The 27237-nt window shown below is 46.4% G+C and overlaps 6 protein-coding genes and 2 non-coding genes across 8 annotated transcripts in view; 4 read left to right on the forward strand and 4 right to left on the reverse strand.

Moving 5' to 3' along the window:
* Positions 1–1169: 1169 nt before the first annotated feature.
* Pmar_PMAR004869 (ketoacyl reductase hetN, putative) lies at positions 1170–2234 on the reverse strand (the record flags this gene model as incomplete). The annotated part of the gene is made up of 1 exon (XM_002769742.1): positions 1170–2234. One exon carries the CDS (start codon positions 2232–2234, stop codon positions 1170–1172), a length of 1065 nt encoding a protein of 354 aa, XP_002769788.1.
* Positions 2235–3083: 849 nt separating this feature from the next.
* On the forward strand, positions 3084–3156 carry Pmar_PMAR004870. The gene has a single exon. It is a non-coding gene; the product is annotated as a tRNA-Lys (tRNA).
* A 948-nt stretch (positions 3157–4104) lies between these two features.
* On the forward strand, positions 4105–10493 carry Pmar_PMAR004871 (ATP-dependent RNA helicase, putative; the record flags this gene model as incomplete). Its single annotated transcript, XM_002769743.1, has 26 exons — positions 4105–4159; positions 4270–4415; positions 4653–4762; positions 4810–4888; positions 4938–5059; positions 5226–5296; positions 5346–5446; positions 5494–5573; positions 5635–5760; positions 6075–6201; positions 6588–6715; positions 6769–6886; positions 7098–7175; positions 7215–7286; positions 7330–7476; positions 7615–7731; positions 7783–7885; positions 8136–8265; positions 8309–8390; positions 8804–8943; positions 8987–9074; positions 9519–9594; positions 9649–9766; positions 9863–9988; positions 10037–10169; positions 10294–10493. 26 exons carry the CDS (start codon positions 4105–4107, stop codon positions 10453–10455), a joined length of 2835 nt encoding a protein of 944 aa, XP_002769789.1. The 3' UTR covers positions 10456–10493.
* Positions 10494–11376: 883 nt separating this feature from the next.
* Positions 11377–16065, forward strand: Pmar_PMAR004872 (hypothetical protein; the record flags this gene model as incomplete). Its single annotated transcript, XM_002769744.1, has 17 exons — positions 11377–11469; positions 11545–11658; positions 11766–11826; positions 12278–12363; positions 12759–12958; positions 13394–13439; positions 13606–13740; positions 13831–14010; positions 14056–14181; positions 14268–14417; positions 14440–14561; positions 14608–14902; positions 15219–15343; positions 15424–15472; positions 15681–15792; positions 15840–15954; positions 15996–16065. 17 exons carry the CDS (start codon positions 11377–11379, stop codon positions 16063–16065), a joined length of 2079 nt encoding a protein of 692 aa, XP_002769790.1.
* Positions 13158–13231, reverse strand: Pmar_PMAR004873. Its single transcript has one exon. It is a non-coding gene; the product is annotated as a tRNA-Arg (tRNA).
* Positions 16066–17725: 1660 nt separating the features above from the next.
* Positions 17726–18835, forward strand: Pmar_PMAR004874 (hypothetical protein; the record flags this gene model as incomplete). Its single annotated transcript, XM_002769745.1, has 1 exon — positions 17726–18835. One exon carries the CDS (start codon positions 17726–17728, stop codon positions 18833–18835), a length of 1110 nt encoding a protein of 369 aa, XP_002769791.1.
* Positions 18836–19286: 451 nt separating this feature from the next.
* Pmar_PMAR004875 (Thioredoxin, putative) lies at positions 19287–20581 on the reverse strand. Its single transcript, XM_002769746.1, has 5 exons — positions 20444–20581; positions 20215–20396; positions 19676–19755; positions 19522–19630; positions 19287–19473 (listed from the first exon to the last, which is right to left on the reverse strand). Exons 1-5 carry the CDS (start codon positions 20560–20562, stop codon positions 19325–19327), a joined length of 639 nt encoding a protein of 212 aa, XP_002769792.1. The 5' UTR covers positions 20563–20581; the 3' UTR covers positions 19287–19324.
* Positions 20582–22746: 2165 nt separating this feature from the next.
* Pmar_PMAR004876 (hypothetical protein) overlaps positions 22747–27237 on the reverse strand; it is a 9649-nt gene continuing 5158 nt past the window's right edge. The window contains exons 18-30 of the mRNA XM_002769747.1: positions 27135–27219; positions 26395–26521; positions 26244–26342; positions 25626–25716; positions 25456–25579; positions 24951–25061; positions 24745–24904; positions 24432–24544; positions 24307–24383; positions 23641–23774; positions 23450–23596; positions 23246–23405; positions 22747–22964 (exon numbers count right to left, since the gene is read on the reverse strand). Coding sequence (XP_002769793.1) covers positions 22769–22964; positions 23246–23405; positions 23450–23596; positions 23641–23774; positions 24307–24383; positions 24432–24544; positions 24745–24904; positions 24951–25061; positions 25456–25579; positions 25626–25716; positions 26244–26342; positions 26395–26521; positions 27135–27219 — 1624 coding nt within the window. The 3' untranslated portion in view covers positions 22747–22768. The remainder of the gene's footprint in view (positions 22965–23245; positions 23406–23449; positions 23597–23640; positions 23775–24306; positions 24384–24431; positions 24545–24744; positions 24905–24950; positions 25062–25455; positions 25580–25625; positions 25717–26243; positions 26343–26394; positions 26522–27134; positions 27220–27237) is intronic.

Below are 27237 nucleotides of genomic sequence, written 5' to 3' on the forward strand. Positions count from 1 at the left end.
AGTGCTTGATACATCCTCTAGTTCGTTACGTCAAAGGTGTCTCATTAGTGACCATATAAACCTTCGTGGAAACGGTCTGCTTCCTTTCGGTACATGCTAGGCACATATTCTTCTTGCCGCATTAACAACCAATACTCATTGGAACGAAATGAACAAGTCTTGGACAAGTTCAACCGAGTGATAGCAATACTGATGGTATAGCCACTCTCTCTCGCTCGCTCGAAGCCGATTTCGGCTAGGCGGCCAGCCAATGCCTATCACACATTAGCTGCTTTTGAGGTCTTCGATGGTCGGCGAGGGTGACCAGCCCATCTCCGCGTTGTTTTTTTTTCAAATCATCGTCGTATGAGGTATAGCCACTCTCAATCATCCTACTCAGACTACAGCATGCAATGTAAGCACTCAAACGAAGCGTCGCTTGCTTGAGGAATACGACGCATCAAGGCCAACAACTGAGTGATGTCCTCATACTCGTGCTCAATTGGAACTCGTCATGGTATCCATCGCGAGCTCTGTAGGAAGAATAACAAGTGTCTAGTAGAGAAGTGACTCGCGAGTGGAAAGAATCCCAACCTGAATAGTTTGTACAAATGAATGTCTAGAATTTATATACCTCCAGCTCGACCGAAGATCCATCGAGAACTAGCAGATACTTGTTTTTCGAAACAGCTGACTGTTTTCCACTCAGTGCTTAGAATTGCTCTCACATCTGGATTTTTAACAGCTCGTATCACGTACTCGATGCGAGCAAACTCAGTCTTCTTTCAGGTGTCAAACGTTGTTCTCTGTTACCATCGAACAAGCAATGCGAAAATCTAACAACAAATTACGATCAACATCTAACGAATAAGCAACGAGTCGTTAACCCCAACGGGCAACTCTTGGGAAGCGTCGTATAACGTCTTCAAAAGGTAAGCAAATCCGAGACTCGGAATCTCGAACAAATGATTAACTCGCTACAACACAATTCAATGATGATCAGATGTAAGATCTAGAGTGAACGATTAAACAAGTTACCGTGGGAAATATCCCACCTACATCCACTACACGTGGCGTAACACTTCGGTCTGGCTCATCGTTGAACAACCAACATCTCGAGGTTTGAACTGAACGAGTCAGACGCTGAATTCAGAATGAGGAAGTAAGATCATCAGATAACAAATCCTTTTCTACTGATGATGAATGGCGAGTTTGCTTTCTCTAGCACTCATACTGCGGAGATAGGGAGTATTAGGCTGGAGCATTTCCATCCTACCAACCCAGGCAGCAAAACTATCACTAAGCCAAGGTTCGAGGGCAACCAAAACCTGATTCTTGAAGCCAATGGTATGAACACCAGTAGCAATACGAGGATCATCATTCTGGAGCCTCCAGACGACCTCATCAGTGCACTTCTCGGAGGGCATGTCGAACAGGGTGAACAAAGGAGATGCCTTGCAACCAGCAGCAACACTGAAGTTAGTATCATTCATGGCACCAGGCTGGATAGTAAGAACACCAGTACCGAGAGTACGGCACTCATGGTCAAGGCATTTACCCCACTGGGTAAGGAAGCACTTCGAACTGTAGTAGAAGGCGTTACCACTTCCAAGAGCATGTGCAACGATAGAGCTGATGATGCAGACACGACCCTTTCCACGAGGAACGAAGTGATGGGACACGAAGTACTGTGAGAGCATCACTTGTTGGATAACATTCAGACGAATCTGAGTTTCCAACTTCTCCGGCTGGAGGTTGACAATATCACACGAATACATACCACCTGCATTTAGAACAGCAAGGGCGACTGGAAGATCATCAACAGCAGCACGGAGTTTGGCGAGACCCTCGTCACAGGACAGATCACAGGCGACGACGACAACCTTGCAACTCGGACCGTAGGTCTTCACCAGAGTATCCTTCAACTCGTTTAACAACTTCTCGCTACGGGCGGAGATCACAAGACTCCAACCTGCCTTTGCTAACTTCATCGCGATTTGATGGCCCAAACCTTTGGACGCACCAGTAACAACAGCATACTCCCGACGAGTAGCCCTCACCGGCTTGAGGTTGTAAGGATAACCCATATCGAAAAGTGGCCCTTGAAGTTTGAGGACGACCCAGCATAAAGCTACACCCGTTAAGATGATAGGTGCGCACAAGGCCATGATAGCTATAACACTCAACCACTCGAAGAGGGTGAATGGATAGGCACCCATAGAGTGGACAACTGGTAAACTTTGCTTCTCAGCCATTATATAAAAAGAAGATGAACTGAATACAGATTCCACAGGAAAAAATTTTATTCTCAACACTTGCTATAGAGCTTTATTTGAGACACAGTTGTTTCATTTGAGAATGCTAAAGATTCGCACTAGCGACTTAGCTCGTGCTGAAGGCTGGAGGGTGCAGCTACGTTGTGTCGCTGTAGCCGTATGAAATTTCTTCGCTAGGCCATCTGGGAACCTATGGAAGGAATTTGGTCAGCAGTGTGTCCCCATAGTGGTATTTCTATGGCGGAGGTCAATATAGATGGAATGTACGCTTTGTAGGATCTCAAGTTCTGGGTGAACCCACCGAATATGTTTTATATCAACAGCGAATACTGGAGAGTATGGTAAAGACCTCGACAGCACATACCTTGGGACGTGTTTGCTGGGGACGTGACCTTATGCACTAAGTGTTCATACGCTATTCGACTCGAACAGCTGATCGATGCCAACATACCAACAACATGTATTCTTCCTTTTTTCTGCAATTTTCGATTAATCGTAGATTCTTTTCCCAATCAATATTATAAACGATCTCGGCTCCAGACGAAATTGGCCTAACGAACAGCTACATTGTCTTACATATTTCGTCTAAATTGAGGCTACTTTGGTCGTGGGAACGAAACTGATCTTCCTGGCGCGTGCTCCCGCGAAGTCGACCGTACTACGACGTATCTTTAAGCTATGGCATAGGCGCCCTCCTCCTAATGAAAGCGGAATAGGTCTCCCAAAGGTGCAGAGATGCAGGGGAAGATGGTGTCATGAAATGATAGTGTGACGAGTGGGTTACTAATGACTAGGACATTGTGACAGCCCAAGAAGTACTACACATAAGCCTCGGTAGCTCAGTCGGTAGAGCGCGTGCCTTTTAAGCCCGTGGTCGTGGGTTCGAGCCCCGTCCGAGGTGCATGTTACTTCACCATAACTGTTTTGGGTTGATCCACAAACCTCCTCCCCTAATTATTCGGCTCGAGAATTGTTAAGATTATTCCAATTAGAATTCGCTCTCAAGAGGACTCCATAAACATTCTTGCTTGAACTACTTGAGAGCCCGCTGCGTTTGATGAATCTGGGCTCCGACTGCGGACTGGTATCTAATCTAAGAGCGAGCAAAACCCTATCCAACCTCGAAGTTTCGTGGCGCGCGAGAAATTCATTCGATTGCGATTCGGAAGAAAGTGGTTGAAGTTGTTGCTGATGAAGGGTTTTTTGCCAAGGCCGAGACAATGCACTATGGATGAAGCTTCAGTGGCGGCTTATAATATACAGCACGGTAGGATATATATCTTACAATGGACGATTCCGACCCCGCCAGTCCGTCTCAGTGAGTGCGAGTCGGACTGTCCGTCGGACAAGGGGAGAGTTCTTCGAACAGTGTCTGGAGAACTCCCCCTCGTTTCGCGTATACTCTAATTGGACAGCAATTACCCTTTCTGCAAGAACTTGGCTTTCTCTCGCTGAGACTCCCAGCTTCCAGGAGCTAGTTCCCATTCATCCATGTGGAGATCCTCGCATAGGACTCTTCAGGATACTCAGGACCCCAGGAGTATATAGGGTCAGTTAAAGCACCTACATGGGAGATTAGACTCGTTACTTTGTGGTTGTACAGCAGGGGCGTACCGGGCAACTGACTGCCATACTCTGGGGTTTTTGAACCAGACATCGGCAGACACTATCTTTGTGATAACCTCACCGGCTTCGGGGCTAGGTGTATGGGGCTAAGTATGGATGGTTGACCATATTTTGGTGCTATTTGCGACAAATTTGGTATTGGGAGAAGGCAATGCATGCCTAGATCACGATGTTGAAAAGTAGATAATCCCTAATAGGTTTTTTCGTCGAAGAATTGTCCTTCATGCTTCGTCATGACACTAGAAGACTTAAAAATTTCAGAGCTCGAGGTAAAACAGGTAAGCGCGTCATAGCTGATGGATGCGTGTTCAACGGTGTTTGTGTCGTTACTTGCCAGTCTGTTGTGTAGTAGTAGTGGAGTCGGGATGGTGGGGATGGGTTGTTATAGTTGGGGATATCCTCATCATGCAAGGACAGTCCTCGTCGTCATCATCGTCTAGTCATAAACGGATGAGAGAGGGAGATGGGAAGAAGAATGGTGATGATGATGATCATCAACACCAGCATTCGGGAAATTCGGATGATATGCGGGCGGTAATGTTGGGTACGATTGCTGCATGAAAATCCTCATCGTGAGTTTATGGGTGTTGAAAGATATGTGAGAGGCCGACAGAAGTTGTTGTTGGTGCTGTTAAGTAGAGACGGATGTCTTCTCACGAGGTCGCGATAATGAGTGGACGAGAATAAATCTCTTCTCGAGCTGGGGTCGATAGCTTCCTTCTAGGTTTCAGCAGCTTAGTTGCCGCAACCGTGTTGGAGGTTTTTGCTCAGGCATTCGAGAGAGCTCGAGTGGAGAGTAGACGAGCCTATCTTGATAAACGTGAGGCTGATATTGAGCTCCTCCGGAAGAAACAATTCCGCGCCTTGGATGATGTGTATTCGTAAGCAACGTTGGAGTCGTTCGAACCTTCCAGAGTTTTCTTCGTAGGACGGGGGCAGCGGATAAGCGCATACGAGGTGAATTGGAACAGGATAGGTATCTGTACGATCAAGCCTTGCATAATAAGGTCGGCTTTGAAGTGAGGGAGGTGGGAGGGAAATGTGGTGAGTGCTCAGGCCCTGAGAGGGAAGGACTTGACTGGAAATTATATGATGCCGGACGTCCAAGATGAGTTCGAGCAGAAGAAGGGGCAGTTGAGTCAGAGAGAGCAACGAGTGCAAGCTCTCACTCGGGCTAGGTGGGTGTGGGCCATGGTGTTGCTTATAGAAGTCGAAGTTGGGATTGGAATTTTTCTCACTACCTCGTGGCAAGATAGGAATGTAGAGAAACCAACGAGAAATTTCCGGAATTTCCTCAGAATTTTTTATCGTATTTTCGCTAGCCGTGTGCATATTTTCTGTCAGGTACGATGATGATGTTGATAAGTATGAGAAAAGCGAACAACAGTTGCTTGAGGAGAAGCAGATGCATGCAGGTAAGGAGGGTTGAAGTTGGTCAGGGAGCGGTAGTAGTGGTTGTGGTAGGCACGTTTAGGGTGGGGACTGTTCGGGACGAGGGTAAGAAGGAAGAGGAGGATCCTTATCAGCTTATATTGGATAATCAGATCAAGTTCGTAGAGTCTGAGGTAGTACTGGAAGAAGTAGTAGGGATGCTTACATGGTGCTTGTGAAGATTCATGGAGGGGATATGAGCAGTGTGAAGCTTGAGGGGAGTAAGAAGGAGAAATTGGCTAAGGTGAAATACCTCAAGACGTAAGCGTGTTAGGCTTTCAACCTGGAGGTCGTGGGATCGATTCATGGTTGTGTATTTTAGCGAGTCCGGCGGCGTTGTCAAGATGGAGGATGGGGAGGTGGCGAAGAGTGCTTTGCAGAGGATGTCGGCTAAGGAGAAGGCGGCCCTCATAGCTGAAGCCCGCAGAGTGAAGCTCCAACACGACAGGTCAGTTTGGTATATCAAGAGTTGGTTCAGGGATAGCGGTGGGGAAACGTATCGTCACTGTGGAAAGCGCTTAGTTGTAGTTATACTCCTGCGCAGTGTGGTAAAATATGCACGTGTTGGTGACAATATCAAAGCGCTGAGAAAAATTAGGAAAATTCTTGTTATTTTCTGTACACTCCTCGAATATTCTCCCAATTCGTATATGACCTCCTATGATTAGTGAGAAAGGTATTGAGCTCAGCTGAGGAAAGCGAAAATTTTTTTGGACTCATTTGGTGGTGATGGAGAATTTGCTGCTAAGTTGTGGCATTCAGACGGTCATTGCCGATTTTCAAGTATCGCGATGATTTGATCGACGCTGTGAAGAAGTATCCGGTCCTGGTCTTGGTGGGTGAGACGGGCTCTGGCAAGACTACGCAGATGCCGCAGTACTTGCACGAGGTGGGTCCTGTTGGACGCGGGGGTTCACTTGTGCGATAAGAGTATGTTCATCCACTTTCTCATGGTCGTATACGATTAGGATGAGATGAGTTTGCGGTATGAAATGTGTATTGGAAGAATATGCACATGGTCAACTACATGTGTTGGTGACAATATGAAAACTCTGAGAAATTTTTGGGTAACTTCTTATTGGTGTATTTACACTTCTATTTGAATTCGTATGGAAAGTAGTATAACTGGAGGAAATCAGCGGAGGGAATCGAACACGTTCAACAACAGTCAGTCTAGGCGAGAAATTAATGTGGTAAAAATGACCCCTGTGGGGATCGAACCTGGGAGCCCAAAACTGATGCATAAAGAAACACGTCCTTCCCCTGTGTTCTCAGGCTGGCTATACGAAGTTTGGCAAAATTGGCTGTACTCAGCCGAGGCGTGTCGCTGCTATGTCGGTCGCTGCTCGAGTAAGCGACGAGATGGGCGTTAAACTCGGGCACGAGGTGGGATACAGCATCAGGTGAGTGTTTAAGGCATGGGAGAATTTCCAACGTATCGGCGGCCTCTGTCTAGGTTCGAGGATAAGACCTCCGACTCTACCATTATCAAGTATATGACTGACGGCATGCTCCTCCGTGAGTTCCTGGGCGAACCGGATCTGGCTTCGTATAGTGTTATGATTATTGATGAGGTAGGTCCACGAGGAAGGACAGGGACAGGGAATCACCTAGGAATCTTCAATGCTCCCAGGAGCAATCCATCATTGACTTTTCCGTATGGCTAGGAACGCATTCTTCAATTTGTTTCTCATGTAAATGTCTCCCATTGTTATCAAACCCTGGGAAGCCTTTGTCAAAGCTTTCTCTGGCCGGGAAGTGTTTGTGGAATTATGGTGTGCTCAGGCTCATGAACGTACCCTGCATACTGATATACTGTTCGGGTTGGTGAAGGATCTGCTCGCCTTTAGAAAGGACTTTAAGGTTGGTATTGGTCGAAGTGCTCTTGTTAGTTCTGCGTAGGTGATCATCTCGTCGGCTACGATAGATGCCCAGAAGTTCAGCATGTATTTTGAGAATGCTCCCATATTCAATGTAAGACGCCTTTACCACTGAGATGAGAGAAATGTGGTATTAGGTACCTGGACGGAGGTACCCTGTCACTATTCATTACACTATAGCGCCTGAGGCTAACTACATTGAAGCTGCAGTAACTACTGTATTGCAGATCCATCTTACACAGCCTCTAAATGGAGATATACTCGTCTTTATGCCTGGCCAGCAGGTAGGTGGGAAAATATGTTGGTGATAATATGAAAATTCTCATTGGTTTCGGTGTAAGAATTTGTATGTAAACTTATATAGTTAGCGAGGAAAGCGAATATATATTCCAACACTGGATGGGGTCTATCGCTGTTATTAGGAAATTGAAGATGCTATGGAACTGATCACTTTCCGAACGCGAGGGCTCGGCAGTCGAATGGCTGAGCTCAGGGTTCTACCTATCTACGCCTCCCTACCTACGGACATGCAAGCTAAGGTAAGTGTGGTATGAATTTTCGGATTTCTTTTAATTTTATTTTTTCGGTAGATTTTCGAACCAACACCACCAGGGGCGAGAAAGGCGATCATTGCGACTAATATTGCAGAGACTAGTTTGACCATTGACAATATCGTCTATGTTGTGGATCCGGGTGAGAATTTTGTCCACAATGTGGGTGGGTATAGATTCAGAGTCGCCGTGTTTTGTTATATACCCCCCTATGAAAAAATTTCCATGAAAAACCCCGTGAGCTAGTCGTTGAGCGTTTGTGGTTCGAATGTATCGTATAGATGACGATGATGATGATAAGTGTAGATTGAGAGCAAGTGCTGCATGCTACTAGGAGTTATCAGGCAGTCGAAGTAGTTACAGTAGTGGTGACTAGCATGTGAGTTTTTTAGGGTTCTGCAAGCAAACGGGTTATAATCCTAAGACTGGCATGGAGTCGCTGCAGGAAGTGCCTTGCTCCCGAGCTTCGGCTGATCAGCGTGCTGGACGTGCGGGCCGAGTTAGACCTGGAAAGACCTTCCGGTAAGACTTCATTTATTTTATTGGGTGATTGAGGTGGCTGTAGGTTGTTCACTCGTTGGGCATTCGAACACGAGATGGAGGCTCAGAACGCTCCTGAGATCCTCCGAACCAACTTAGGAGGAGTGGTGAGTACTTCTATAGTGGCTTCTTCTGGAGTGTTCATATACGCGACAGTGTATCGAAGATATACTATGTATATCGTAGTGTATAGTATGCATAGTATGTATAGTATGTATAGTATGTATAGTATGTATAGTATGTACAGTATGTATAGTATGTATAGTATTTATAGTATGTATAGTAGTGTATAGTATGTATAGTATGTATAGTATGTATAGTATGTATAGTATATATAGTATGTATAGTATGTATAGTATGTATAGTATGTATAGTATGTATAGTATGTATAGTATGTATAGTATGTATAGTATGTATAGTATGTATAGTATGTATAGTATGTATAGTATGTATAGTATGTATAGTATGTACAGTATGTATAGTATGTATAGTGTGTATAGTATGACTGAGTGTATGGCAGGTATTGATGATGAAATCGATAGGAATCGACGATCTGCTCAACTTTGACTTTATGGATCCCCCTCCACCACAAACTCTGGCAAAAGCTCTGGAGCAGCTCTATGCCTTGCAGGCCTTAAGTTCAACAGGGCAACTCACGAAGTATGCACCTAGTCGTAGGTGTGGGTGTACGAGGTGTTCTTAGGTTGGGCCGTAGGATGGCAACCTTGCCGATGGACCCATGCATGTCCAAGGCTATATTGGCGGCTGATAAGCTCAAGTGTGTTGATGAGGTGAGCGCGTTGTTGTTGTGAAAAGTGGATGCCAGGGACCCGTTTAGCTTTGAGAAATAATGTTCCCCAGGGTTCGATAACAGTGGGAAAATGTTCCCAATGTGATGACATTTACATGAGACACATCTGATTGAAGAATATGTTTCTAGCCATGTGGAAAATTGAAAATGAGTTCCCCCTGGTAACATCATAGTTTTCTGGATGATTCCCTGGTGCGTGCTCATTTGATATGCCAATGTGGAGAATGTAAGTTTTCTAGTCCAGAATTTATGATAGTGATCAACTCGAAAGGTTACCATTATCACATCACATGTTTATAGCAATGTTTACATTGTTTATGCGATATCTTTCCAGATCGCTTCTTATTAATCTCGGAAAATAACACTCATTTTTTCCAGCTGCATATCGAACAGACACGTACTGTATGTCATTGATTGTATTCAGGTGATAGTTATCACGGCGATGTTGTCAGTGGGCAACACAGTATTCTTCTGTCCTAAGGATAAGAAGCTTCATGCGGGTAGGTCTACACTTGACATTGCAACGGGCGAGTCGTGATTGCCTCGGTGTTCAGAGCAAGCTCGGAAGTCCTTCCAGAGTCCTGCTGGAGATCATTTTACTCTGTTGAAGGTGTATCGAGATTGGGAAGGAACTAACCACAGTCAGCACTGGTGCAATGAGAACTTCGTCCAGTAAGGTTGGAGGGTTAGCAGAATGATGCTTTTTTGAATGCATTCAGCAGCCAGTGGGGACAATTTCAAGAGATGTGGTATAATGATGATGTTTAGGTATCGGTCTATGACCAGAGCTCGAGATATCAAGGAGCAAATAGAACACTTGACGGAGTTGGTCGAAGTGGATAGGAGTTCCGATCCTCACAACATCAATGCCATACGGCAAAGCATAGCAGCTGGGTGGGTGTGCATGAAGTAGCTTATTGCGATCTCTGAATGGGAGCTCAGATACTTCTTTAACGCGGCACGACTGAATAAGAATGGTTCGTACCGAACGGTGAAGAGTCCGCATACTGTTGAGATTCATCCGATGAGCGCCATGTTTAAGAAGGCCGCCCAGGTTGTTATATATAATGAGCTGGTAAGTGTGAAAGTGACGGATCAAGTAGCCCGTTGGAAGATTTGAACTTGGGTTGTCTGTATAGCAGATCGGAATACTAACCGTTATGCCATTAGTATGGAAGGTTATGTGTCAATCTGACAAGGTACTGACTACAAAGGAGTTCATGCGTAACGTTATCCAAGTACTGCCTGAAGAGCTGATGGAGGCTAGCCCGGAGTATTACAAGGCTGAAGACTTTGGTGGGCAGAAGAACATCAAGGGAATCCCCAAGATGGCAAATGCCACTGCAGTGAGCCGGACATAACTCTCCAACTTCTCATCACTACAACGTACATATGTGTCTGCTACTATTGTTTTCCTTCTAACGAGACATGGTTCCTTTTGTGTTGATGGTCAATGAGTGTCGCTATCAGTGTAGTCTGAGGCAAGCGTTTAGAAAACTCGGCCACTTCTGCGTGTTTTGCTGAGAGAAGTGAACGACCTGAAAAGTCGGTTAGTTCTTTAACTGGTTTTGTTCACTTCTATTACAGATGATTGCGACGGTACTTTTTGTCTCGTCTGATGTGGAATGATCTAATCTTAATACCCTCGCCGAAGCATGGCGTGAATCGAGCTCTCCGTAGTTGGACTGTGTTAGGTCTGTCCAGGACCGGGTCCCCGAGGCTCTACCATTATATCAAAGTAGCGTCCCCGCATACACCTCTACGCCTACCACATTAACCACTCTGTCGTCTATTTGTTGTGGAAGTCTGTCTGCCTCAATCTGTTCCCTCCTACTAGCTATGGCTAATAGGAAGCTGTTATAACTTGTTTATTCTCCCCCTCCCAAATAATGACACTCTGGTCAGTCTTATGAGTCAATGATAACGGGAGCTGTGGTGTCGAAAGGCGCAACGAATGATCAACATTCTCATTATATTTCACTGTGATTTACAGTAGTCGGCCGATACTTTCTTGTCGGGAATATCGCCGTGTTGTGTATGTGCACTACCATTACTATCACTACGCCTTGTCGTTGCTCCGTTCACTATGTTGGTTTTGTAAATTAATAACGGAGTTGGTGAGCAGAATGTCTATGGCGGAAACCCATGAGAGTCCCCTCCAGCGTCTTGCGGGCTTTCGTGATTCGGTTCGTCATCGTCCTTTGAGCTGTCGTTGGAGCTCTTTCTCTCTAGTTAGGTTGAGGGATTGGTGGCTGAGTTCATACGAGGTTTCGAGAGCGGCTATGTCGATACAGTTGAGACCGAATTTCAGAGGTTTGACACTCATTGTCTTCGCCAGGATGAGTCCCCTCAGACTTTCCTGCCGACCTGATATGGTACATCCTGGAGAGTTTTCCCTATCAGCGAATCAGCTTTATGGTGTAGATGGTGATCGACATAACCATCTTTAGGATTTCGATGGCGATCAGATCATCCGTCGCTTGGTAGTAAATGTTGGACATCTCGATCTGTGCGTTGAGGATATGGAACGGGTTAGAGACATTGCCTCGGCTAGGCTAGTGCAGGTACATCGTCGATCGAATTTTTTATTATTGGCTTGCTGTACTTGAACGCTTCGACAGTGTAGGGCTTCCTAGATATCACACTTTGACTTGAACTCTGATGTTGATAGGCTACCTCAAGAGCGGTGCCCTTCGAGGCTTCCTGGTCTGAATACGACCAGGGCCTGGAAAGTCGTTTTTCTTCCTCGTTGTCTGTTGGTACTTTGGGTGTACTGTCCTCCTTCTTGTCAGGGGAGTGACCCTGGCAGTACCGGCCAGATAATGTGGAGTGAGTTTCTCGACTATATAATTGCTGCCCATGATGTACCGTGTCCTGAGCGGTATTTCGAAGGCAACAACTATGTACTTCTTGTAGATATTGCACAAGCAGCCGGAGTGCTCGCCGATCATACACGAATTTCGACCGTCTCAACTCAACGTTGTAGCTTCAGCGTAAGGAAGTTTTTCAGTGCACCGACTTTCACTCGGCATGCAGTTATGAACCGGTAGATGATAAAATGGTGTTCAACGGAGTACTGATCCATCCGGGCATATCCTCGAACTCGGAGAAACGACTCATTGTGCTGGAGGAAGGATCTCGTGACTATCTAGGTGGTCGGTCGATGGTCATAATTACCGTCAGGAGACTTCCATGTGCATTCCGCTACCACTGGGTTACGAGATACCCGTCTTTGCAATATCATATCCATGCAGAGCCATTCCAAGGAAGTAAGGGTGGTTCATCGACCGCTTTCGCCCTCCCTAGTGCACCTCATGAAAAAAGGAACAACCTCCTGTTGGTCATGACATCGATAGTCCTGATCGGTTATCATCGATGGAATGGTCAGATTCTTGCGGCTTGTTCGCTGCTTTGGCCGTCTCATGACGACCAAACTGATTCCTATCCAATTCTCGTGACCAGCGGTCTGGACAAGACCTTAAGTTAGGCCGCTGAGTAGCTTTGCTAAACCAAGGACACTGCTGCCTGGCAGATTCTGGGATGAAGACTTCAGCACAATAAAGACATGGGAATTTCCCAAAAAATGTGTGTCGGCTCGCTATGCTGGGCAGCAAGAATACGCACTTTGTTCGGGACGGACTATTTTGCAGCATGCGTGTATCAGTGGAGGATCCCCTCGTTTCGTGAAGTGAGTCTCGAAGCGGGTGTTGAGAGGCCCATTGACCTGCGTGTGCAGTTACGTGCCATGGAGAGCCCTGCGGTTCTGAAGCGAATTCATACTGATTCAGCGGGTCACAGCTCAAGTATCAACCACATGCTTTGGATCGACCACATAGAAACTGTCGTGACTGCAGGGATGGACAAGTAGGTGTATTAATATTGTAGTTGTGCACTGTGGCTCTCAGGAAGATTATCTTTTGGGACACTGTACAGTCTCGGACAGTGCACGAACTCCGTGACGCGCACCCCAAGGGTGTCGTGCATTTAGCATATAGCGACGCATTATGTGAGAAATAAGGGTGTCCTTAACATCAAGGACTTCGTGTAAGGACGTTGCGTAAAGTACCCGATGCAGGATTCGAACCTACGACCATCTGCTCCGTAGGCAGACATTCTATCCAGCTGAACTAATCGGGCGATGTTTAAAATTCACACAACTCTACCTCACTGACTGCAAATGCCCTTCAGGTGTTCTTGTTAGTGCTGGTTTTGACAATGTTATACACCTCTGGAGTTCCTTGAGTGGAGTCAGGTAAGCATCGATTGCCGTGAGCCTTCCAAATCGCTGGTCGTATTCAGAACAGGAAGCCTTGAAGGGCACACATGCACCGTCACTGCTCTTGAGGTGGGCTCTCATTATCTTTGTTATGCATCCCGACACATTAGGTCATTGACGGAATGGATAAATGCTCGGGCGAAGAAGTCCTCAATGACTCTCAGTGTATCAGTGCTGACTCAAGTGGCATTGTATGATGGTTGAGTTGTCATACAGGAGTAGCGTTACTGGTCAGGTAAGGTTGTGGAACATCGGCCGGAAACAGTGCCTACAGTCGTTCAACTCGACGTTCGGCCTGGCCAAGGGAGTAGACGATGGGCCTGTTGACCCTCGGTGCCTGGTCGTTATCAACCGTGATTTGGTTGCCCTGGTGAGGATTCGAGAGGTGTGGAAATGTAATTCCACTGTCAGGTCGGGCGCCGTCTCTTATTCTTCTGTCGGGACGAGACTCGTCCTTCAGCTACTTGCGATGGACAAATACCCTCACAGGCAAGTCAGTTTCACTCTCCAAGTGAACATTTGTGTTTTTGTCTCCTACTATACCCAGGCGATCGCCATCAATGGTCGGTTGGGCCATGTAGTGACTTCAACTGACAGGGACATTACTACGTGGGATATATTCACCGGCAAGAGGCTGTTGGTAGGGGAAACTTTGCAAGGACTAAGAGCTCAAAATTCGTCGTAGGTCTTCCCCGAGACGACCTCCTCCCCGATCAAAGCCATGTGTATCGAGCCCCTTGAAGAACGTCTCATAGCTATAGGAACCGACACAGGGTCTCTGGCGGTCCACAACTACGCCGTTATGGCCAAGGTGTGAACGGCTGCTTTGATGAAACCTCCCGAGCGTTCGGCCAAAGGCTTGAATTTCGTCATTGCTTGGTTTGATTCATATCCTAGGTGAAGACTCTACGGGCTCATTCGAGTGGCATCACCAACATCACCTGGCTCGGACACCTCATTTTCTCGCTGTGTGTTGAGAGGCAGCTGATCATCTACGATGCTACCAACATCACCGATAACAAGGACCAGCTGGGCGGTGTCCTGAAGGTAAGGAACCGGTATGTGCCAGTTACTGAAAGCTGCGACTCGTTCATTGGTACTCGATTTGATACCCTCAAGCACTGCTGCTATCGACTGCTCTCTCTATGGACGGCAGGTGGTCTATGGAACTGACAATGGGACGATATCATGGTGAGCTCCTTCTTGTGGTGGCACGAGGTGTGAACGCAATGGTCAGGTACCGCATTGACTCGGGAAAACTTGAGAAGTCTCGACCAGCGTCTCAGGGAGGCGGTCCCGACGCGCTACTGACAGGTCTTCCAATCCCAAATGGTATCTGTATGGTCAGCCTGCTCAACGGCACTACCCCGAGCGGTCTGCAAGTGTCGACTACACTCACGCTGAGTGCCTCTGGTGTGGTATCGCTCTTCGGCCTGTTACCTATGGAGAGGTTCGAGCCTCTGGTGTCTTGGAGATTTGCTTGGAAGTCGGCTGATAGCAAGGTCCCTATGATGGTCAGTGTAGAAGACAACGTAAGCTCTCCTGAGTGAATTGCCTTGGAAGTGTTAGTCCACACTCTCCAATCTGCAGGAGAGTCCAATGACAATCTCAGCATCAGCCGTTTCTGAGGAAAGTTCGACCGGTGCTGGGTGGGATGTTTTCATACAAGGAGGCGTCTCAGTCGGAGGGTGAGGGGCACGAGTCATCTGCAGAGAACTTTCGGTGGCGGACAGGAACAGCTCGAGAAGGTCGTCTACAGTACACCCAAGAAGCATAACGAAATGGGTTCTCTTCATGGCTACTGAATGTGGCGCTATAATGAGGTGGGACTTGACCGATATTGTTAAGGTAGCAAGCAGTCTTATCTGGTCATCCAAAGGCCACTTCCTCAGTGGACAGCTGAGTCGACTGCTCGACCACCCATCGGCGAGTGTGACCATCGTCGATCCCTTGGTTTCGATGCTCTCCAGCAGGTGAGCTTGCTGTCCTACTGCTAGCTCGACTGGTCATGTCAGAGCATTCGGCTAGAGTGGTACACGTTGGTGCCGGGCAGGGCCAAGGTAGATCGGCTCATGCTCCGCCCTTCTCAGGGGATTCATATGGTGAGCGAACTCCCACTGAAGACAACATGAGCTCTTAGTTGTTGACTTTGAGTAACGGTGACCATATGGTGAGGTTGTGGAACTCATCGAGTGGTGACTGTATCGGCGCACTCCACCAAGGCGGTCCGTCCCAATGGTCTTTGCCGCCACAAGTTGTGCTAGAGATGGTGAGCTACTTCTAGCTGGCCGTTGTGATACCCGTCATCAGGACATGGTCGCTCGAGAGACGCCCTGGACCGAGCAGCAGGAGGAGGAGGGATCAACGGCTCCGATCGGGTCACTGGTTGCTCCTGTGGATGACACCCGAATCGTGTCATGTGGTGAGCTCGCAATGGACGCAAGCTTGTTCCGGCTGCTTGTCTCCAAGATACTGTCGATAACATCAAGAAGACTAAGTTGAGCGCGACGGCCCGAGGTCCATCGGTTGTAGTTGAGGACTTGTTGACGAAGGAGGGGAGACCGTCGAAAAGAGGCACGCAGAGGTGAGTATCTCTTGAGGGTGACGTGCTGCTCGTCAGTGCAGATTTGACGAGACTACTGTGCAAGCCGCTGGTCGTCTCGCGACGGCCTTGAACACCCTTAACAGCATGTAACGCTATCGCTCGGTGTCACCTTATGCTGGCTATTGCGTATCTTTCGTGGAGGGGGTTCGCGACTGCGACTATTACCGCTTTATATATGGCCTCAGTGTCTATAGAGTCTTGTAGAAGTTTGAGTGGAGACCAGTTGCTGCTGGGCAACTTGATGGTCTCCCAGCGGTGTTGTGTTTTGTGTGATGGTCTTTCTTCTCCCCATGTCCTACTAAAGGCTCGACTGCTACTCAATCGAGGTCAAGTTGTGCCAAGTCGTGAGTGGTTTGTGCCAAGTCGCAATCGGCCATAGATATGTGTATTTCTGTTCGTATTGACCTCTGGTGAACTCATGACTACTGCATAGGTCAGTACTCTCCTCAGTCTGATCTGGTCACCTACCACTCCTACTGTGCGGGGAAATTGGGTAGAGGCAGATGCCCACAGAGCTGTTCAAGTGGGCTAATGAGAAGATGATAACGCAAACCGAAACGGTAAGGAGAAAACAGATGTAACTAAATGATCCCGAATAGCGCTCGAGTGCTGGTCGACACGAGATCAGTTGTGTTGTATGTTATAGAGATTTGATGTTTCGTACGATTGGACGGTTGAGTTAGTCTCTCTCGCTCCATCGATCCTATTGTGTTTACGACGAACACCCTCAAAAGTGTCCATTACCGGGACAGACTTGGTAGCGTTCCCCTTAGCAAAGGCTAGGGTAAGAGCATCAGCTAGGGAGAGGCCGTTCAGAAAGCATCCATAGGATAATCGATAGTCACGGAACTGCAGCAAGGACCCATCCAGCGCTAAGAAATAACGTTCCCCAGGGTTTGACAACAATGGGGAAATTGTTCCTAATGTGATGACATTTACATGGGAAACTGTTCGAAGAATGTGTTCCCAGCCAAGTGGAAAATTCTAAGCGAGTCTTCCCCCCAGATCATCATAGTTTCCTGGATGACCCCTAAACTGCACCTCACACCAAATTTTCTCGATGCTCCTCGAACATCTGACAGGCCTCAAGATCAATGCTGACACGAATGGTATCGGAATCAGACGGCATGTTCAATAGACCTCTCCTAAGTGTTAAGAGCACCCCCAGGATAGAGTTTACCTGTAGAACTCAATCCTAGGGGCGCTTCCTAAACTCAGAAGAGGTCTATTGAACACCCCGAAAATAAAATTTGAGGCATAGCACACTTACTGTTGATGACAAGAATAGACTTCAAAAGGCCAACTAAACCGTAAAAAATCAATCTTGTAATGGTTAAACGATTCACCAGTAGATCGCTGCTGGAAGCGCAATGACAACGACACAATGTCACAATGTAATCGGTAACTCCACAGGAGGTCATCGAGAAGTCATATGGGAACGTTGAATCTCTGCAGCGTGATAATGGAAGACGTCATCTATTGATGAGGGACACTCGGACGAGGCTGAAGAGAGGGATGAGACGCGAGTCAAAAGGATGGCAAGCGAGACTCGGTTGTTGATTCGGGTTGTCCCTATGGAGCCCTGCGCTGTCTACTTGTCTCCTGGCGATGTGTTTAGCCACCACAGCTAAGATGCTATTGAACCTAGCTCAAGTGTGAGATGGAAAATAGTTGTTGAGTTTTGCGTGTGAATATCGTATGGAAGTTTGTTGGTTTTAGTTGAATTTTCTTTCATAAATACTTCTAAACCATGTCGAGCGACTTAGTTCTAAAACTCCGTACCAGAACTCAGACCATGCGGGTCCGAGTTGATTCGCAGAAATTGATGGAGACGTCTCAGATCAAAGACTACATTGAGCAGTCTTGGATGCAGTTGAAGGGTAAACCATATCGCATCTTTTATGTGGACGAGTACGGCGAGATGTGTCTCCTGAACGACCTGTCTTTGGGCGATGCCATTGCGACCGTACGAGAGCTCAACCAGTCGGGCAAGACCACTCCTGTATTGGACTTGTTCATTCAAGCTGAAGGTGAAGAACTTCCGCTGTCCTCGAGCCAGCCCGATGATGACGAGATTGTCCGAGACGTGGCAGTTGCTAGTACTCTAGCGCAGGTGTTGGACGATATGGACTACATGGAAAGTCTTGATGCTGCTGAGCAATTCGTCGATAGCTTGATGGCTGCCAACTCCGACTTGGATGTGATCTTGGATCGTCTTCAAAATGATGATGTTGAGAATTCGCGTGAGGATGTGGTTCCCTCTACCACGCCTGCTAAGAAGATTGGTGCTTCTGGGAAGAAGCCAGTCGCGAAGTCGATACAGCAGACAGCAAAGGCTCCTGTTACTACTAATAAGATTGAAGCTAGTGGTTACCAGAAGGTTGGTGGCAAGGCTCCCAAGCAGTTCCACGTTGAACGACAAGTGTCTTCGCCAGAAGAGGCCTCTGATATGATGGTGGATCTTCTCACTAAGATGGGCTTTGTGGACAGCAAGAAGGCTGCCGAGGATCTTGTGGGGAGTCTCATCAACTCTCCTGATGATTTACAGCGAGTTACTGATCATATCGATGATTTGGTCGGAGGCAAGGAGCCTGCTACCACTCTTGGTCTCAACGACACTGTAAAGCATTTCGTCGATATGCTGGACGATTCAGGTATGGTTCAGGACAGAGCTGCCGCTGAGAGTCTAGTCAATGTATTGATGGACGCCGATCAAGATCTTGGAAAGGTTTTCAGCGACCTTGCTGATCGCACTGCTAGTGACCAGAAGCAGAAAGCCATTACTAAGAATTCCAGGAGATCTCATAGGAGGCGACATTCTTCTAAGCAACAGCAATCAGCCAAGCTCAATACTGCGTGAGTGGTTCGTTGGTTTTTTCATTACACCAAATATACTCATTTCGTTGCTTTTACTTTCATGTGTTGAAAATATAATTTTCCCTTTCGACTGTTGATAAGTCTTGGGTTGCCGTTGTTCCTCTCGCTGGGGTTAGAGATTTGCATATGTGATTCTTACACTTTGGAGTTCGCAAGTTGAGGGGTCGAATACCGTATTCGAAATACGTAATATATGATATACGATCTGTACACAATTATTTCGAAATCATCCGAATCTGTGCTGTACAAGTTTTCCTGGTGTTCGTCATCTTACATACCTATAACCTCATACTCAAGCGATGTAGTCCCAAGAAAAGGGAAGTATGTATCACAAGCTGAGGCCCTCCAAGGACCTCGGCCGAACAAATAGAAATTCAGATTGGCTCGGAGTCCACAATAACAATCCCACTGTGCAACGCAAAACACGAATCAGTAAAAGCAACAGGAACTACAATATTTACACGCGAGCTTATCAGTTGCCACCGCATCTTTTAGCAACGGTAGCTCTGAGTTTCTCAGGGTTGGCTCCAACTAGGGTCTCAAGCTTCTCGTTGCCTTGGTAGATATGGAAGGCGGGAAGACTTGTCACACCATTATCGAGGGCCAAGTCGTCCAATGCATCTGAACAGCAACGAGTGAGTCATCGAGATAGTCTCTTCATGTGTTTACCAACGTCAACTCGGACGAAGGTTGCCTTGTCCTTGTACTGCTGAGCGAGCTCGGCAAATACTGGTGCGATCAGCTGGCAGGGGTGACACCACTCAGCACTGTAATCAACCTAAGAATACAGTATGTATACTAGATGTGTACATCGAGGGTTTACGATGAACAACTTCTTAGACACGACCAGCTTGTCGAACTCTTCGGGATCCTGGAGCTCGATCACCTCACCATCTTCTTTTGCTGAAGAATTAACTATATAATGGAGATTCACCTGCTCTACGCGAAGTGGCGTAATATTCTGTAAAAATCGCGATATTCGCGGTATGTAGTGAAATATATTTTTCACTAGTGGTTTTCATACCACGGGTGGAACTCCAATGTATGAATAAGAACATTTACATCAACACATTTACGCTTCACAAATAATACCAAAAAGTGGTGACGTTTACTACAACGGCTCAAAGCGCCCACGACGTTTTAGATTAAAGTGATAGTCGCCCTGCATTTATTTACCCTACCGTGCTCCTAAGCCTACCATTGGAGTTTCATGTCACGTAAAACACTCGCAACTTTCGCGATAAACGTGAATTACTCTGAGTATTTAGCGTTTTACACCATTTATTTCACGAGGAAGATTGTGTAATTCGCGATTATTTTCCGTGAAAAAAATCCCACATGGAATAAACGTGGCGCATTCACCTTGGGGAATATCTGCAGTAGACTTGGTCGTGGACGTTGAGTCATCCTCGGTCTTAACATTATCATCACCACGAGTCCACGTACAAACACCATTCTCGCAGTGAGCCTTGCCGCGACGATGGACGGGCCTTCTAGGTCTGAACCTCTCGGGAATAAACGTACAATGCTCCCACATTGTGTACCTAGACCGTTGACTACAACACTCTCACTCGACGACACTGTGGCTTACCATGCATTCGCGATAGGGTCGCGAACGCTTTCCGGGAGGAGATTCCACACTGGCTTCAGAACCAAAGCCAGAAGTGGCCACAGGGGAATACAAACAGGACCGAGACAAATTACCGGCATCGTAAAAACACCGAGTAAAACTGAAATGAGATGCCTCCCACACTGAGAACGATTCTATAGATTCATACAGGCGTTGTTGCTTATGAACAGTTGCTCGACTCGCCCGAACGCAACACAGAAGAGAGCAGTCTTGCACGAAACAACGACTCATCGGTCATCGAGATGGTCATCATCCTCTGGAGGCCTCGGTACCCAAGACGCTCGCCATGGAGGCCAAATCACCGCCACGACCAGACCGTCGATGAGAGGTTGAGGGATCGGACCGAAATACCTGAACGATAGATGTTTGCTTTCCTCAGCCGAGATCACTACAGAGAGTTACACATGACTTAGAGTAGAAGTGTACAAAAACCAACGAGAATTTTCCCAAAATTTCCTCAGAATTGTCTCAACTTCACCAACCCACGTAGCTGAGCATATGCATATGCAACTATAAGGAAATAAATTCAAATTCCACGCTTGAATGCTGATGAAGTTGCAACTGTACGACAACTTGGCACCCTCCGAGACCTCACCTGCTGTCAACGCTCTTATCAGGATTATCCCCCAGCACATAACTGAACAGAACATAGGAGTTTCACACGTGATATGAAAAACATTAGTGAAAAACATATTTCACAAAACACTCGTGAAACATACACGTCCTATAATATTACTCCACAGTGAAGAGATATAACTCCCTTATATAGCGACCTCGATGCTTCTTACACTCTGCCTCCCATATCCTCAAACGCTACACTATGAGTTGTAGTATCAATGCCGCCAGCACCACCCAGTTCATCGTAGTCGTCAATTGAATGTATACTTGCTGACGATCGATGCCGAGGTTCCACAGCTACTACACGCTTCACCAAATGCCTGCCATGAACCAAATGAACAAAATCACTAGAGTCCGATACCATGCTATTGAGGCTGTCTTCGCAATGGAGTGGTATGAGAGTGCAATATAACAACACAAACGAGAGGAGTGTCCCCTAAGGTGGCACCCTTCTACTATATGGAAGAGGACTCCCCTTCCATATAGTTACCGCCTAAAATCGGTCGAATCAAGCTGAAATAACACAAAGCTAACATTTTTTGGCATTTTCGTCGAACCTTGGGGAATATACTTCCCGAGGTGTATCGTTCAGTGACTCGGAATATGAAATTTTCGTTGTTCTTAACCAGCCATTCAAATGTCTATGACCAACCAAACGTTGGACACAATGGACGCTACCCGACGGATAGCATATTCTGTCTACCCCCCGACAGGTAATACCCATAAGCACCATTCCACTAGAGTGCACTACCACGCTATTAATAATGTCTTCACGTCGGAGTGGTATAAGCTAGACAAATAATATTATACTTTCATCACACATAGCAGCGTAATATCACTATAAAACCAACACAGTCAATAGGAGTGCCCCATCCCATACCCCACCTCTTAGGATCAAACGGATCTCGAAAGGTGACCACATCGCCAGGGCCGATCGCCAGGTTCCGCAACACTATTATTCTATCGCGAAACCAGCTACTACCAGGATTCAATGTTGGGCTCATCGAATGACCCTGGACCTAAAACGCAGCCTTTTGAAGAGGCAACCTACTACTACCAACAGTTTACAATTTCAATGTCCACTACGCGGTCCTTGATCCACACCAGGGGCGGTCCGAACATCCAAACCGCAGTTGCCGCTTTCCTTGTGAACAGCCGAAAGAACTCAGCCGTCGATGAGGCACCATACATTCACAAAACTCAACAGTGTAACTAGCGCTCGCCTTGACAATACAAAGCCGCGACACTAATGATTTTGATAAGAATATATTTTCCATATTCTTAACAAGTTTGCAAAAAAATGCACATGGTTAACTACACGTGTTGGTGATGTGAAAATTCTGAGAAAATTTGGGAAAATTCTCACTAATTTCTGTACACTTCCACAATCAGTGGAGAAACTCCTGAACTGAGCTGAGGAATGAAAATTCCGAGAATGTTTTGGGAATTTCTCATTGGTTTCTGTACACTTCTACCCCCGAATTCATCTATAAACTCCCATAATTAGTGAGAAAACTCCCGAGCTCAGCTGAGGAAAGCGAGCATATATTCCTGTATACACTGTCAAGCCCGCCCAGCTACTTCAACACAAGGAGACAGCCCTATCCCAATGGAAGCAACAGTAGCATCTACCACTCGTAGAACAAAACCTCAGAAACCCTACCACCACTACAAAGACTCATCATAACGTAGCGGAGCGTAGGTCGAAGTAGGCCTGCTAGTCAGCTGCTGTCCAACATCGTGACGACGATACCCTCCGGTATTGGTGTGCTCGTGGTTGCTTTCTATATCGTGGTAATCCATCTCGGTGCCCATCTCCAACATGTGGTTGCTACTATCGGAATGACCAAACTTCTTGGAAAGCCTGTGAACAGGAAATTCAACTACATGTGTCGGCGATAATATGAAAATTCTGAGAAAATTCTCATTGGATTCTCTACACTTCTACCCTAATTCGTATATAAACTCCCATAATTAGCGAGAAACTTCAACTCAGCTGAGGAATGAAAATTCTGAGAAATTTTGGAAAAACTCTTACTAATTTCTGTACACTTCTACTCAAGTTCGTATATGATTAGTCTCAGCTGAGGGAAGCGAACGTATATTTCTCTAACTTCAGTATCAGCCTATTCCCACTACCCTCACCTTAGTCTCTGCAGATTGAGCAAAGCATGTCTAATCGCGTCAGCGTGGGGTAAGGCCTCCAACCCACTCGCACCATACACGTGCATATTATACATACACCGAACCACCATATACACCAACGCAGAGAGAAGGAAAAGGGACGTCCAACTCCACCGTTTGCCTGTCCACACATGATAATCGATCATCAGGGCGAGCGCTACTCACCTGTGGGGAGTTCCTCTACCACTCCCAAGCTATCCGCTGCTGCTGCACTATCCGCAACCCCAGCGCCAGTCATGGTGGCCGGATGGAACAGACCATAGATCGGACCCTTACGGGCTTCCACGCTGAGTCGAGAACCCTCTACCAGACCTGATAAGGACGCGGGTTCGATTCCCAGCGGCGGCATTTTTTACATTCAGAAGGCACAGCAATAGAGCATCTCCGATCTCCCTTACAACCAGTCCATGCTGAGTGAAGCGTCGATTCCGAGAGCTCCAATGCACACGAACTCGCAGAGGAATATTTAGGACTGCAAATAACTCTGTACCTGAGCAAAACTCCTACAATACGCGCAACCTACATGAACAATTTCATGTGAATTCTCAACTACTGTTGATCTCAAACTGAAATTTCGTATAAATATTCATGGACTTTATCTTCGAAAATCAAATATACAACAACACACCATCCATCACGAAATCCAAGAATTCTCCTCTATACAGGAGTACACATGATCCGAGGAGTAGCACGTCACGAGAGAAAGTAAACGTTCGTTGTGGGAAAATCGGGCGGATTCATCTCACCCGCAAATCTAATACAAGATTTGCATGATGCAGCAATCGATCAAGGCTAGTATTAGCATACTATATGGCAGCTGTATATCTACGCAGACCTGTTGTGTTTCTTCCCAGCGAGCCTACTGCAAACTTAAATTTACTCCCAAGCTCCGAGGAAAATCGATTTCGAATCCCCTTCTATCACTACCGCATTTTTTGAATTCATACCAACCCCACCTCAATCTATTCGAAACTACTGTCAGAATTTTCACATCATCGATAGACCCATGCCCTAGAGCTTACAAGCTGTTCTGTGCATTAGGAGGCGCTATAAACTCCAGACTCTGTCGAGTCGAGTGAACACTGAGTGGTATAGGAACCTATCACGCGACCGAGTATCTCACCATACACCATCTCACGCGCCCAACCTGATTGAACAGCCCCACGCGATACGCCACAGTAGCGTCTCCAGCAGTGAGCAACAACGAGTTGGCGTCATTAGCTGCATAGTTATGTGCAGAGGACATGTCAACACTCGTGCCTGAAAGGTTCTATAAACCCCCAGCGAGGAGAATATATGCACATGGTCAACCACATGTGTTGATGACAATTTAAAAGTTTCGAGGAAATTCTTATTGATTTCTCTACACTTCTACCTAAATTCGTATATACACTCCTACTTCTAAACTCAGCTGAGAGAAGTGAATATATACTCCAATACTGATCACCACCCAGTATTACCATTAACACGAACATCAGCCGGTTCAAGGTTGCAACTCTCGACATGAACATTCTGTTTGAGCGAACTGCCGCCCCACATAACCCAGTGTGGGTTATACGCCCACTCGCCGACTTGTAAATTCAACGGCGCATGGATTCGAACCCGGGACGCCCCCTCCACCTACCAACACACTATCCACTACACCAATCTTCCCACAACAACCTACCTTCACAAACTTCATCTTATTGCCAGAGCAATCAATCAAGTTCTCTCCACTCAACACTTGATAGTCTCCGAAAAGTGAATCCGCCACAGTCACCTTCGCCCCCGTGCTAAACTAAATAACAACAAGAAATCACACACTTCTTAAATTACCCACAAATCGAAACACACAAATGAACATTCTATTCACAGTCAGTCCTAATACGAATATCCATGTTAGTTGTCATTTCATTAACTCGGTTATTGGGCTCGCTACCTATCAGTCTACTCCCATAACTCGGAACTCGAGTTAAGAGATTACAGCAAAGACACCCACCCAATCTCGTCCATATCAGGGAGAATCATCTACGAACCTTTAATGTTTCCAAACAGAATTCATCTTTCAAATTTCCAACGAAGTTGTCACCACATTATGAGCATTTTCCCCATTGTTATCAAACCCCGGGGAAGTCGGATGGGTCCCCGTTCCGTATCTCTCACTCGCCAACCTCAAATACCCCCCTCCCTACCGTGCTAGACTTCTCAGCATCAAACGATACCAGGGAGTTCGTATTGAGCCTATAAATATTACTGCCTCTCTTGCTGACGTCAAGCCATTCATCCATCACTGGGGAGCTCAACTTCGTCGCCCACCTATCAGTCACCGCATACACCATAACCACTAGCATAACTTCACTACAGCTGAACGTAGCTTATCGCGTCACTCTTCATATTCTCCAACTTGGCAATTTCCTTCCCGAACCCATACAATGTACAAGTACCCGCAGTACCTATCAAGAAAATATGATCCCACTTTCTCAGTAGCGAAGACAACAGCACCAGCCAGTGTCATTCACACGACCAAAGCACACATATAAGATACCCTTCAAAAGTGCTCGCCAAGGCCTTTCTAGTGAGCTATCTCTCACTGGGAAATATCGTTGAATTTTGCAAGTCACAGACAATATCACATTTCATTTAGCCACCTCGTATATTCTGTGAGTAACATCGTGGTGATCGCGCCTACATACATCTTCCGTAAAACCATAACCGATTCAGATCCTTATGATCGTCTCAACTCTATTCAGATGCATTGTGTCATTTATTGATTATTGCGCTATGACCAATGCTTTGCCAGTCAACGTTTCAGTGGTGACTCGTATAATCTACCATCTCAGACTTCATGTAAAATTCAGTTTCCACCAAAAATGATTTGCCACAAGGCAATTAGAAATAAGCTCTACACCGATCGAGCCGTCAAAGATACTGTCAGTTGACAGTCTGACGTGAATTGGAAAAGAAGAGCATGTTTGCTTACAGCATTGATCCTTTATGCAGGTCTTCACAGCATCAGCCTCCTGCCCTCTAACCTCCGTATGCAGCAGCCAGTGATCAGTATCCTTGTACCCGACCATCCCTGAAAATACAGCAAAAAATGACAACCGTGGGGCTCGAACCCGGGATCTCACAGTCTTTGAAGCTGCCCCCATCCAACGGAACTGTCATCGGTCTATAATTCAGTCGCAACGAATTGGACTTCAGGAAAAAGGCCCCCGTGAGACGATATGAGCATTTGCCCTCGCATTTCGCCCGAACCTGCAAGACGATTCCATCAGTGAATTCTCCCAAGGCAAGCAACTCTTCCACACCAACACGCATCACTCAAAAGAACATAGCAAGTACTTGCACTAGAAAAGAAGTGCTACCTTATGTCACCGTGAATAACAAAAATTATGAAAAATTCAGTTTTATACCCTATATAAAATATCATCCATACAACACCAATACACATACCATACACAACACTAAACATGTTCATGTTCGCTTGCTTTCTTCCGCTGAGCTCAAAAATTCCCTCGCTACTCCACGAAAGTCCACACACGACTTAGGGGAAAAGTATACAAAGATTCATCCAGAATCTCCTCAGAATTTTTATACTCTCACCAACACACGTAATCACTTCATATAATTTCCGGATAATAAAAAGGCGAATCGTTCGACACGGCCTTTCGAGACTTTGTAATTTAACTAGTGACCTTCAAACAAGGCATTAGCCCGTCATACTCTGGCAAACTCATGGTACTTTCGACAAAAAGACACCCCTGGTCAACGTGCATATTTTCCAACACCGATCACGGCGTTGTTGCGGAAATCTTAAGTAACGATTGCCTCCTTCCAGAAACGGCAGACACGCCCGTAGAGAACTTACGTGCATCCACTTGCCAGCAACATTTCCCTTGCTAGCATTCTCCTCTAGCTGCGCCGATCCATCACCCTTGATAGTTTTACACTTCCTAAACAGACCAATAGGT

Source organism: Perkinsus marinus (assembly GCF_000006405.1).
Source record: "Perkinsus marinus ATCC 50983 genomic scaffold scf_1104296964984, whole genome shotgun sequence".
Taxonomy (NCBI): domain Eukaryota; phylum Perkinsozoa; order Perkinsida; family Perkinsidae; genus Perkinsus; species Perkinsus marinus.